The 14,012-nt window shown below is 45.8% G+C and overlaps 1 protein-coding gene across 1 annotated transcript in view; it reads left to right on the top strand.

Moving 5' to 3' along the window:
- TONSL (tonsoku like, DNA repair protein) overlaps positions 1-14,012 on the top strand; it is a 419,298-nt gene that overhangs the window by 378,442 nt on the left and 26,844 nt on the right. Inside the window, exons 24-25 of the mRNA XM_086966418.1 lie at positions 2,757-2,830; positions 5,122-5,255. Coding sequence (XP_086822544.1) covers positions 2,757-2,830; positions 5,122-5,255 — 208 coding nt within the window. The remainder of the gene's footprint in view (positions 1-2,756; positions 2,831-5,121; positions 5,256-14,012) is intronic.

The following is a 14,012-nucleotide window of genomic DNA, read 5'->3' on the forward strand; positions in this document are numbered from 1 at the left end:
GGCCTCTAGGCCCATAGGAATTAATGGGGAGGTATTCCTTAATTGTGAATCGCAATTAGCGATTCGCAATTAAGGAATATGTAGGATTCGCAAAATTATTTTCTAACCCTACATACATAGCATTTTGCGATTCTCAAATAGCGATTTGCAAAAAAACTCTATTTGAGAATCGCAAAATGACTTTTTGATACATATAGCCCTAAATGAGTAAAAAAAAACATGTATGGATGTAAGTGATTCCACAAGGATAAATACTGGTACAGGAGCTAAGGAGAAACGAAAAATGCAAAAATTTTCAAAAGAAATCCAAGGAGAAACCAGAGTCTGTAGACGTTACTATACGTTGCACTGAAGGCTCCTGTTTCTCCAAAATTGAAACAGTCACCAGCAAACTGCTCGCAGACCGGTTGCACCAGATGCGCCCCAAAGGCTTCAAAATAAGGGGCAGACTTCTTAAACCCTCTGCTTAAGCGCAGCAGCGAAAACTCCTGTCCCAAATTTGTCCGATTTAGCACAAATTCTTGGTTAAACGCTCTCAAACCTCAGGAGCTCCCTTGGGGAATGCAAGCCACAAGTCAGATGGGGAGATAGCCTTCCTAGCTGCTGCTTCTTCTTGAGGTAAGTGTCCACTTTCGCCGGGCCTGCATGCTTCCTGAATTGAGTTTTTTTCTTCTTCTCACTAATAAAAATCCTACTCTGACTGTTTATGGGTCCGAGCCGCGTCCCAGGGGGAACAAAGTCAACCTGGCTGTAAGAAGGCCAGCATCATAGGCTCGCCCACGCTACAGACCTGTTTTGATATGAAGACACGACTATCAGAGTGCCTGCCTTTCCCTTGTGTTTCCATTTGATGTCAGCTATTCCCTCCCCCCTCCCCTTCCTTAGTTATAAGTGTAGTTGGATGTTCCTGTAATTAACTTTCACCTGCATTCCTCTCAGTGTCCCCTTTATTCTCTAGCAGGGCTTTGCTGAGGGTCATCAACAAGTGTTACAGATCAAGCCTGGACTGGAGAAATCTTATTACTGTCACTGTAGGAGAGACACGTCTAGCAGACCCAGTTAAAGCACTGCTGTGACTCAGGCACTGCAGTACAGCTGCTCTACAAATAATCTTTGTGACGTTTATACCAAAAGTCTAAATTTACTATTGGATTAGATTTTTAGTACTGAATAAAATGCCCTGTTCCTCATTATTACATTTGTTACTGGACTGAAATAGAAATGTATGGCTTGTACTTAGAGCTGGCAATTGCAAATGCAAAGCTGCATTAACCTATACAATGAGTAGTTCTTTTGAATTATGTTGCTGCAGACACAGAATTGTGCATGCATAGCATGTCTCACTTCTACATTTAATAGAGTTAGGCCTTGTGGACTATAAGGCACCTTTACAAGTGGCTTATGTATTTAAAGTAAAGTGGCAGAGGACAGGAGGTATGGGTTCCTCCCTTTCTCTTCTAAGTCCATAGAACTAACAGTGGAGGTGCCTCAGGGCTTCGAGCCCAAAACTGTTTAACGTTTATCTCACTCCACTAGCCTAGCTGGCAGAAGCCTTGAGGGCTACAGTGATCTCTTACCCTGATCAGACACAGCTGCTGTTCTCCTGTGTAAATGGAGAAGAGGTTGCAGGCGAGTCGATCAATTAAATTGTGCCTATCGACTGTATTTCACTGGATCACTATTAGTCCTCTAAAGTGCAACGCAGACAAAACCGAAATTCGAGTCTACTGTCAAAATCCCTCAACAACTTGGCAGATCTTCTGTCCAGAAGACACCCCCTGCCCCTCCCCCCCTCTTCTAGGCATCTAGGTGGGAACTGTCATATGTGACAGCTGTCTATCTTTTCAGCGAATCTGATCAATAGAATTTAGGTGGTCCGGAACGTTGCAGCCCGCATTCTTCTTAACCTACCACTGTGAATGCATGTGTCCCCTCCCACCTTCACACTCTCCACTGGCTTCCAATAAGGAAGATGATCCTGTTTAAAGTGCTGGTCCTAGTCCACCAAGCGTGCATCAAACAGGTGCTGGGGACCTAAGGACGAGAATTAGTTTCCACTTCCCCACTAGGAACTTGCAATAAACCAACAGCCTTTGGGCTAGCATTCATAACATTCGCCATACCGGAGGAGGGGAGCGGCCCTTCTCTTATCTGGGTCCTTTAGGATGGAAAACGCTCTCCCTCGAGTTACGCTCCGTGGACACTAGCCGCCTGTTCAGAAGAAGGTTGAAAACATGGCTTTTCACACAAGAATAGAAGCCCTGTCAAACCTGGTAAAGCTATCCATATGTGGAGCGCCAGGACGCTCCTTGGAGTAGCTGCGTGATATATAAATCTCATATCATTCATATAGGCTTTTTAACATGTTAAAAAGGTTCATTCTGATGTGGCGGTTGCAGTTTGGCCTACACTCGTTAAGGCTGCTGCAACAGCCCCAATGCCATGTTTCCAAAGTTACCTTTGTGATTCATACACATTCCCATACGTGACATACGACTTCCATGCCACATGTGCAACTTTACTCCGGCATCACTCACAATTTAGATATACCAATCGGGCATAGCCAAGTCATTTGTCATGTTTGTAGAGGTCATTGCACATGCAGTAGTGGGTTCCCAGAGACAACATATGCCAGCCAGCCCAGCCCAGCCTGTAGCAGCAAAAAGAAAATGAAGAAAACACAGGGGGAAATTTGCATAACGTGTGTAGGGATGTTCATCATCTTTTATCCTAATCGGTCTATTCTCTTTATCTAGGATGAGTGTGCTTTGACTTACCTAAACCTGTCTGGAAACCATCTGACTGACGAAGCTATGAGAGACTTTTCCAGGTAACCACAATGCAGTTGTTCATAAGGAAAATTATTTGTGTTTACATATAACTATCCAATAAAAGGCTATCTTCAAACTTTCTGTTCCCCGGTGTGGGGGGTTCACTGCCAGGCTGCCCTCCCTAGTGTCTGAAGAGCCTAATGGACACCAAGGTTGAATTTGTATAAAATAAATGGCGTGTGGGTTGCCCCATCCAGGCAGCGGGACTTACCCCAACCCTGGAGCCCCCCCAACAGTCTTTTTGATGGGGAATCTTACTGGGGAATTACTCCCCAGTTTACCCTCCGCGTGGAGGCAGAAATGCCACTAGATGCCAGAGCTGTTTTGTTTCTAAATTTATATGACATAGGGCCATACGGCCACCATAGTGGCCCCACAGTCTTTCTTACGCCAATCACCCCCCTCATTCTGCCTCTCCCAGGTGGCAGATACAGTCTGGTTCTTGGGAGTGATAGCTGCAGTGCAGTGCCAGAACGAACAAGCCCCGAAGCCCATTCTGTTTCTCACTTTTTTCATTGATGGGCTGGTGCCAAAGTATTATCCCTCCTGCATTCCCTCACTGCCCAATTGAAACGCTGTCTCAAGTGTGGATGGTCCTAAGATATGTCCAACCAGTGGCCGAAGTCTTAGCCCTCCTGCATTCCTGCACTAACCCAATTGAAAAGCTGTCTCTCAAGTGTGGGTGTTCCTAAGACACTTCCAACCAATGGCCAAAGTATTATCCCTCCTGCATTCCTATACTTGCCCAATTGAAACGCTGTCTCTCAGGTGTGGGTGGTCCTAAGACACTTCCAACCAATGGCCAAAGTCTTATCCCTCCTGCATTCCCACACTTGCCCAATTGAAACTGTCTCTCAGGTGTGGGTGGTCCTAAGACACTTCCAACCAATGGCCAAAGTCTTAACCCTTCTGCATTCCCACACTCGCCCAATTGAAACGCTGTCTCTCAAGTATGGGTGGTCCTAATGCACTTCATGGGAACAGACAAAAAACTGTAACTATCTTAAGACTTTGTGAACACTACATCGACTTGTTTTGGGCCATTTGCTGTTGTGTGTGATGTCTGAGCTTTCAAAACTGCACAGAGAATTTTGAACTTTGTTCTCTGTGCTGCATGAAGAAAATGTTCCTTTAAGGACCAGTGTAACATAAGAAGATTTATATTTTTGGCTTTGAAAGGAGTTTGTGAGATCCCTAGTTTCTCTGGCCATTGAGCTCTTTAGATATAGGTAGCTTTCTTTCATCCAATAATAAACTTCTTTTAGGTAGTCCGTGATGTTATTTCAAAGTTCATTGTGATACTCACATGGATATACAGCTAGATTCCATCCGCGTTGAAACAAGGCGATAACATGAGATCAGCAGAGCCACTGATTTTGTGCAAGCTCATAAAAGGGAAATGGGACAGATACCTCTAGTATCTTACCTGGCATTGACCCGCAGTTGATGATGAAGAGCAAGTATCTGATTTGTTGACTGTGGGTTTGCAAGAATGAATTACACTATTTAGGAGGTGCTCCAGAGATCCCTGCCCTCTTCTGTAAGCGCTCTAAAAGTGTTTTGTGATCCCTGGTGTTGAAAGACCCGGGCAAGTCAAAGAGTATAAAGATTTCTGATCAAGTCAGTTTCTTAGCATGATTTTAGGCCTTTCAGGGTTGAGCAATGGTGTTTCCCAAATTCTTGGCAGTCTGAATAGGATTGTCATGTGGTGCCTCTTTCCATCTCTTTCCATGATCATGCTAGTAATGGGGAGTTTGGAGAGGAGTCTGAATTTGCAGCATCTGTTTGGCTATGAGTTTGTAGGTCTCTCTTACAAACAGCTTCTATCTGTCTGTTGTGGAAAGAGCTCTAGTGGACCATACCACAAACGTACCATGGGCCTAAAACACGTCCAGAACTTACCATTGGTTGGCTTTCTTGTCACGCTCATTTGCTTATTATTCATTGGCTTTCATTCCTTTTCTTTTGTTTGTTCCTCCCCCGGAGCATAGCCTCTTTATTACCCTTTAGGTTGGATGCCTTGTATCCTTCCACTGCATATTTTTAGGAAACAAATTAGTCTTTTTCATTCAGCACTCCGAGTGCATCTCTTTTCTGACTTTCTCCCTAATGTGCAGGAACCCCACCCTGGAATCTCTGGGCGTAGTAACAGAATAGGAGGGACTCCTCTCTCTGGTATTCCATTCCGATTTATCTAGCTCTGAGAGGTCCATCCGGTGGATGATTTTGTGTGTCCTATTTACTCCCAATACGAAGATCTAATTTTTACTGCTTTCTCTGCTGCCACTAGGTGCCTTTTGCTATGCCCCTCATTGGTCTCCTTGGATTTGTCTGGAAATCCTGGAATTGGCCTTCTTGGATTAGAGCTACTTCTTGCAGCCATCAAGGAACGGAGCTGTGGCCTAAAGTATCTAAATCTTGCAGGTAAGACTACAGATGTGTTGGGTTACTTGGTACTCAATGGTGTTCGAACAGTATTTATGGTTACATGAATTTTCAGAGATCAGAGCACTTGCTTTATTTTTTTTTTTGTAACTTAACATTATGATTGTTCCAGCTAAGTTAGTTATGTTGCTGCTACTACAAGAGCTTTATTAGTTGGAAAGGTGTCGACTTTTAGCTGCCGATTGTGGGTTTATATATATATCAATAAACACATGGCAACTTCGGTGCACACTCGGGGCATTAGGGGGCTTTGTCATATCCGCAGACGCGTTTCTGGCTTCTACCTTAATCAGTGCGGAAAAGCCGTCGATGATTAGCCACAGTCTTTTAAACAGTCCTGCCATTTAATAGGTGTATCCTTGGCCAATGAACGGCCCACGATGGGGCGTCTTCATTTCCGTTGTTTCTTGCCAATCGCATTGTTCATGGCCCACCCATCGTTGAGATTAAATGACAGCTGCATCTGCTGTGACCCTGTGTCCCCTCGCCTGCCGCTCCACACCTGTGAGTGCCCCACGCATTAGAGAGACACTCCTGCTTTGTCTAAGCAACGACCTCACTCGGTCGACAGTATCTGTTAGCGGCATTTCTGGCAGCCCAAATTAATCGAAAAAACACCATTCCACCCAGGGCCAGCCGTACTCACGGCGGGTGCAACCGAAAAGTGGAGGTGGAACCGCTTAAAAGATCAATAAACACACGGCAACTTCGGTGCACACTTGGGGCATTATGGGGCTTTGTCATATCCGCAGACGCGTTTCTGGCTTCTGCCTTCATCAGTGCGGAAAAGGCGTCGATGATTAGTCACAGTCTTTTGAACAGTCCTGCCAATAGAATACCAGCGAGCAAGGCGTCGGCGAACGCCGAAACGCGTTTGGTTTTTGTGGCACAGCAATGCACGAAATAATGATTGTATAATAAAAAATACCAGCGGCTGCTAAATGCAACAGAGTCTGTCTCTTTCAATTGTGGTGAGTGTTGGATGAATGCGACGAGGAGAGCGGAACTTGGATATATATATATATATATACATATATATATATATATAGATAGATAGATAGATAGATAGATAGATAGATAGATAGAGATAGAGAGATATCCATATCCATATCCATAAGTCAGAAAGTTGCCGGCATATATAAAGGACACAGGAGACTTCCTGAAAAAAAATCTATGATGTCAAGTGGAAAGAGAACTATTTATTCTTGACATTAGATGTCCAGGCCCTATATACCAGCATTAGGCATAAGGACGGTCTGCATGCCATAAAACATTTCTTGGGGAAAAGACCTATAAATCAATATGAACATACCAAAATGCTACTAGAGATGACGGAGTGGTGCCTTACCAACAATACATTTATGTTTGATAGACTGTTTTATAAACAATCCAAGGTTCAGCTATGGGTACCTGCTTCTCCCCAGCTATGCGTATCTGCATATGGGCTGGTGGGAGGAGCAGGTACTTATGACACTACACGGGGAAACCATGAACCAAAATGTTGTTGTTTATAAGCGTTTCATTGATGACATCTTTATTTTGTGGGAGGGAAGTGTGGAAAGTGCAACAAGTTTTACTGAACAGCTAAATGAAAATTCATTGAATCTCAAATTCACCTGTAATGCAAGCAGGGAGAGCATACAATTCCTGGATGTAGAATTGTTTGTACAGAATGATACAATACAAACACGCACCTATCGCAAACCCACTGCGGGTAATGCAATCCTTCACGCAAATAGTCCACATCCTATGCGGAATGCCTCAGGATGACACGCAACTGTAGCACCAGTGAAGGGCTATCTGAAGCAAAAAATAATCTATTCACGATATTAAAAAAGAGAGGGTACGCTGACAAAACCTGCAAGACTGCTGAATTAAAATGCAGCACAAAAAACTGACATGACTTACTGTTTCCCGAGGTAACAGATTCAAGAGTCATAGCAGAAGAAAGACAACCCCCTAGGTTAATCACAGGCTTCAACCGCTACCACGCCAACCTTTGAAAAATACTCAGAAGGCACTGGCCGTTGGTCCGAAATGACACAACCATAGGGAATAAAATGGGTGACAAACCATTAGTGTCTTTCAGAAAAGCCAGATCCATGCGTCAACAATTGGTACGCAATGCCCCTGCTATATCAAAACAAAAAAACTGGCTTCAATCACAAAAAGGTTTTAAAAAATGCTCTAAATGCAAGGCCTGCAGTCATGGTAGCAACACAACAAGTATCACAGTACCTTTCCGAAGTCAACCCTACTCCATCAGAGAACACTACACATGTAAGACGGAATACGCCGTATATGTGCTCACATGTGTTTGTGGTAAACAATATGTAGGGTCCACAATCTACCCAGTGCATGTAAGAATCCTGCAACACCTAAGGGCAATCGCGAATAAGGACCCGGCCTACCCAGTAGCACGACATATCCATGAGGTTCATGGAGGAGACTCCAAAGGTCTGACATATTTTGTCATAGACAGTATCCCGAGAAATGTGAGGGGCGGAAACCGCAAGCTTGCGTTACGCCGCTTGGAATCCAGATACATCATCTTACTGAATTCTAAGATCCACTCAGAGCTCAATGCTGATGAAGCCCTAAGTGTCCACATCTAGTGCAGTCTCTCTCCCCCTACCTAAGTACCCTAAGTAACAACTACCCAGATTGCGCCATCACTGTAAATAATTTACACGACTAGTCACATGTAACAAATCACACCCATCAGCCACACTATTCACTCTACCGGAGTACACATACCTCAGAACGATGTTAAGAATGATCTATTCAACCCGCTATGTCACGTTGATAAGTTTATACAATAACTGAGCAAATGCGCACTATCGCAGTATATCGTCTCTAATTATTGTATAAAATGCGGGCTAGTGCCATAATTAGTATAGGGGCTCACGGGATCACCATACCAAGGAAGATACACACCTTGCAGACAAACACAGATTGTAGCTTACCGGCAGCATGAGAAGGGATTGTGAACGCTGCAACATGTTCTGACTCTGCCACCAGGCCAGCAAACCGATCGGAAAGCCCGAGCCCTTTTCATCACCCGTTCCGTAAACCAAACCCAATCACGAGTGTGTCACAATTCTCTCCCAGATACGCCCAAACCTCCTTGACGTAGGAGAGACAATAAGGGTGTAATCACTAAAAATCTGACAAGTGGGAAATGTAATTATGAGAATACATGAATGTGAAATGTATGTGTTATATATAAAAACGAGTGTGGCAAATGTAATGTAATGATTTATTTTAACCCAAGTGGTTGAAAGCATGCTGTGAATGTTTATACAAGTGTGAATATACGTGACATATAGCAATTAGCAAACCCGCCAAAAGATGTAACAGGCATGTTAATAGTCACGTCAACACGAGGGTGTAACCAAGTCACCGTGGCAACAAGTAAATGCCAATCAATTATGTTAATTATGACTCATGTGACAGTGTAACATGTATATAAAGCGCACTATTCAGTGGTCAGATGTTAGTGAGCAAGGCGGGAGTAGCCGCCGAAACGCGTCTGAGCAGAAGCTGATTTAAGAAATAAAAACCCTTGAACTAAGATACACGGAGTCAGCGCCTTCTTTGATGGTCAAGATTGGTTTGGTAGCTATATATATATATATATATATATATATATATATATATATATATATATATATATATATATATACACACACACATACAGCTCCCAGGCTGCATTACAAAAAACACAGTCTTAAAAAGCTGAAAAGCTAATTCATAGCAACATAGAGATAAACTGGCACTATGCCTTTAAGGCAGTCATAACCCCCAGTTTCCCATCATGCCTCAGGGGTGACAGTTAGGTCAGTTGTTCTTTCCGGCTCCTTCAGGAAGGATCCTGGTTACACAGTCCACTTCTTTCTGATTTTAGTCAGAAATAATCTTCACTTTATTGAACTTTTTTGACTTACTCCGACATCTTCCATCTTCTGAAGTAAGGTTCTGTCTTTTTTTTGTACAGTTTTGAGCATTTATTTCACTCAAAATGCCATCCCTTTTTGATCCCTGCCCTTCTTGTAGAAAAAAGGCCAGGTCAGACTCTCATGAGGTCTGTATCCTGGGTTTGCCTAAGGACCCTGACCCTAAGGTTTGCCCTCATTGCCAGACCCTATCCAAAAGAACATTGAAGGACAGAGAAAGAATCCGACTTTCTGAACTGGCAGAAAAGTATTCCAGAGGCAGATCTCTGGTGAGGAAAGGCTCCAAGAGGTCTAGATCTCCATCTAGAAGCAAGATACCTCGCCCTTCGACTTCAGCGTCGGGCTCAGCGCTGAAAAATCTGGCACCGGTGGGTCATTTGAACAAGAAAAGGCCATCGACTGTGGGCTCGCCGTCGAGAAGACTTCACTATTCAGGTACGTCGATGACGTCGAAGAATCGCGATCCTCCTCCGCCGGCGACGTTCGGTGTCGAGGATGGGAACCCCTCTGCCGTCGTCTCGACGACGATCGGCGTTGAGGGTCGACACCCCTCCGCCGTCGTCTCGACGTCGTTCTGCGTCGAGGAGCAGAGCTCCTTTTTCTGTGTCTGCACGTTCGGTGTCGAGTAGCAAAACCCCTCCACCGTCGTCGGCTCATCGCCGTTCGCCGTCGAGAAGAAGGGATGTTCCGGCGTCGTCTAGACAGTATTCGACTTCGAGAAGTAAAGATGCGGCGTCAAAACCGGATCCAACAACCGAGCGGAGAAAGAAGTCAAGAAGGAGGTCCGGGCCGACATCGAGAGGCGCACGCCTGACATCAAGGCCTGCTTCAGTGAGGTCTAGAGGAGAATCGGTGGTTCTGGTAACTGAATCAGCGTCTCGTCATTCTTCCTCTCATTCCTCCAGACACCCTTCTTCAAGATCTGCCTCTCCAGAAAGGGTTTCCAGCAGACCTGCTCATAGATCTCAATCACAGTATAGGGAGGCTTCCCCTGCTGTGCACTTGTCTCCAACATGGCTCCTCCCTCGGCATCACTGGAATAAGGATACAGGAGCAGCGCAGCGACTACGAGAATACACCAGTCCTCTCCATAGGTCACCTTTACAAAGATTGGTGCAGGAAGTGAACAGATCCCGGTCACGGGAATGCAGACGTAGTTCCCACCAAAGGTGAAGAAAGACGCCATTGGGGTAGTCTTCTTCCACCAGATCATCGAAGAGGGATTATTCCCCTACCCTGACGGACAGCCCTTTAACCAGAGTGTCTCCGATAGATGCAATCAACACCTACCATAATGTGCTTCAGAGAGGGGCTCAGAAGCTGAATATTGAGAAATCTACACCTCAGATCGCAACAACGGTGATCTTTGAGACTCTGCATCAGAGGTCAGCGACTCGTCCATTACTTCCCCTGGTTCCTGGGCTTCTGAAACCAGGGACTTTTTCCTGACGCCAGCTACGATCAAGGCAGCACCGGCTCGCATTCAGAAAAAATTCCAGCCGGCCGCCACAGACCCTGTCTTCTTGAAGACAGACCCTCCTGCTGACTCTGTCATCATCGCGGCAACGAGGAAAAAGCATGCAGTGTCTGCATCTTCATTAATTACCCCCGATAAGGAAAGTAGGTCCCAGGGCTCTTGGAGACATAATATTTGCAGCTTGGCAGCTTCATCTCTAAAAGTCTCCAGGGCGGCAGCCTTATTAGGCCGCTATGACAGGGCCTTGTGGGACTCCTTGGACCGCTTCAAAGACAAGCTGCCAAAGGAGGATCAAAAGGACTTTGAAGAGATCATCACTGAGGGTTCGCTTGTTGCTAACCAGGTGATTAGCACGGCAGCAGACGGTGCTACACTTTCGGCACATTCATATACCCATGGAGTGTGCGCCTGGAGATCCTCATGGTTGAGGCTGACAGCGCTCAAGCCGAAGCGCAGCAGAGAATCCTAAATCTTCAGATTTGCGGTTCCTCTCTGTTTGGCACCCATACAGATGAGGAGATGGGCAGGATGAAAGCTGAACTAGACACCCTCAAAGCTGTTGGCATGGAAAAGAAGGAGTTCAAGTGTAGATACAGGCCCAACCAGCGCAAGGGATACCAGCAGAGGGTTCAAACCCCTCAATTGTCCCAAGGAAAAAATCAAGGCAAGTCGCAGTACCAGGGCCGTAAATTGAACAGAGGTAGAAGTGGTCACCAGCAGCAGTCCTCTAGCACGGCCATGTCGTCAGGGAAGCATTGAACACGAGCTTCCTCTGACGCCGTTGCCCACTCCAGTGGGAGGAAGTACTTCACACCATCTGGCAGAGTGGTGCAACATCACAAAAGATGGTTGGGTACTCAATATACTGCGCAATGAATACGCACTACATTTTCGTGTGCTTCCAAAGGACATTCCTCCAAAAAGATCTCGTCCTCACCAACTAAAGTTGCTCCGGCAGGAAGTGGCAGCCCTTCTACGAAAAAAGGCCATAGAAGAGGTTCCTTCCGGGCAGCGAGGGAAGGGAGTCTACTCCAGGTACTTTCTTGTGCCCAAAAGAGACCAGGAGCACAAGTTCAGACCTATCCTTGACCTTCGCCTGCTGAACAGAGTCATCGTGACGGAGAAGTTTCACATGTTGGCCCTTCATCAAATATGTCCACATCTGCAAATAGGAGATTGGATGTGTTCGGTGGACATCCAAGATACGCACTTCCAGATTCCCATTGCTCCACGTCATCGCAAGAATCTGCAGTTTGTGGCCGGAGGCAAGCACTATCAGTACAAGGTCTTACCCTTGAAATCTGCCCCACGAGTCTAAACCAAGTGCATGGCAGTGGTGGCGGCCGCCCTACACAGAAAGGGTCTGTTCGTCTACCCTTACTTAGACGATTGGTTCCTCAAAGGACCATCTCCTCAGCAAGTAAGGAGCGATTTCCAAGTCTGTTTACAGCAACTTCACAAACTGGGTCTTCATGTCAACGTGGAGATGTCTGTACAACAGCCCACCCAGATGATCCACTATCTGGGATCGACTGGATACAAACAGAGGAAGAGCGTTTCCTTCGGAGGAGAGACTTTCTTCGATGCAGCAGAAGTACAGGGCTCTGCTTCAGACAGATCACCCAGCAGTCCGACAAGTGTCATCTCTGCTGGGGTCGATGGCCTCCAGCATATTTCTCATCCCCCAACGCCAGGCTGAGAATGCGACCGTTGCAACAAGATCTAGAAGACAAGTGGGACCAAGCAACGGGTTGGTGGGAGGATCAGATCGGATCGTGCTCTCCCAGGCAGCAAAATCCTTCATCAAGTGATGGACTCGGCCTCAGAATCTGTTGGTGGGGGAGTCCCTTTCCATCAACCGGTGCTAGTGCAATCGTTGATAACGGATGCATCTCTGCAAGGATGGGGGCACACATGAGGTGCCTTTAAATGCAAGGCCGGTGGTCCACAAAGGAACAGTCCTACCACATAAACATGTTGGAGCTACGAGCAGTCCATCTTGCTCTAAAAGCTTTTTTGCCTTCGATCACGTCCGACTCGGTCATGATACAAACAGACAACACGACCACTGTGTATTATCCAAACAAACAGAGTGGTACGCGCTCTCGCCCTCTCTCCCTAGAGGATCAAGTGATCTGGCACTGGCTCGGAACCTCTCCATAATGGCAGTGCACCTTCCGGGAGAACAGAATGTCAAAGAAGATGCACTCAGTCGGCACTTCGAAGATCAGCCAGACTGGGTGCTGCACGACGAAGTGGTGGCAGATATTTTCCAGCAGTGGGGTCGTCCATCAATAGATTTGTTTGCAGACTGCAAAAACAAAAAATGCAACACCTTCGCATCCAGATTCCACCGTCCAGGGACAAAGGGGAATGCGCTTTTGATGGATTGGTCAGACACATTTGCTTACGCCTTTCCTCCTCTGCCTCTGATCCCGAAGGTGGTGTCCAAGCTCATCAGATCCAGCATGAAGATGATTCTGATAGCTCCAGACTGGCCGCGGCAGTGGTGCTACCCTGACTTTCTTTAATTATCGGTACTTCCCCACAGGAGGCTTCCGTACAGAGCGGATCTGCTGACCAAGATGGACGGGAGGATTCTCCATCCCAGCCTTCCCTCCTTGAACTTGGCAGCATGGCTCCTGAGGTCCTACAATATGGACACTTGAATCTGCAGCAGGACTGCATGTATATTATGAAAGAGCCTAAGAGGCCCTCCACAAGAGCGTCCTATGCCTTTAAGTGGAAGAGGTTCTTCCTATGGTGTGTTGAAAATCATTTTGACCCTACGAAGGGGCAGGAAGACGTCATTCTTCCTTACCTTCGATATTTAGCTAAAGCAGGGTTGAAATATGCCTCAATCAGGGTTCATTTGCCAGCTGATGTAAATAATTAATTTACTCTCTTAATTTCTATGCAAGGTAAGTACTTAATCAATAATAACTCAGATCGGAAGAAAAAAGACAGAGTCCGTGGTGTTAGAGTTCTTAGGGGTTTTATTCCTTAAAAAGGAATGGTCAAGACCAGGATATCATGTTCTGACCACCACAGGGGTGTCAGAAGGGATAGAGCGCCACATTTTATTAACAGTACATAGCTTATATACTTATTTTACACCATCGGAAACAGTATAGAAGGCGTAACAGCTGAGAGAAGACAAGATAACAGTGTCCACGTGTTACTAGTGCGTAATCAAAAAGGCGTGGACTAGGCGTAACTGGAGGTGTGTTCTAGAAACGTCACAAGTAAGTGACACATGTGGGTGGCACTAAACTAGAAATGTTGCAATGTCAGCAGAAATCT

This window comes from Lissotriton vulgaris, chromosome 4_1 (assembly GCF_964263255.1).
Source record: "Lissotriton vulgaris chromosome 4_1, aLisVul1.2, whole genome shotgun sequence".
Lineage (NCBI taxonomy): Eukaryota > Metazoa > Chordata > Amphibia > Caudata > Salamandridae > Lissotriton > Lissotriton vulgaris.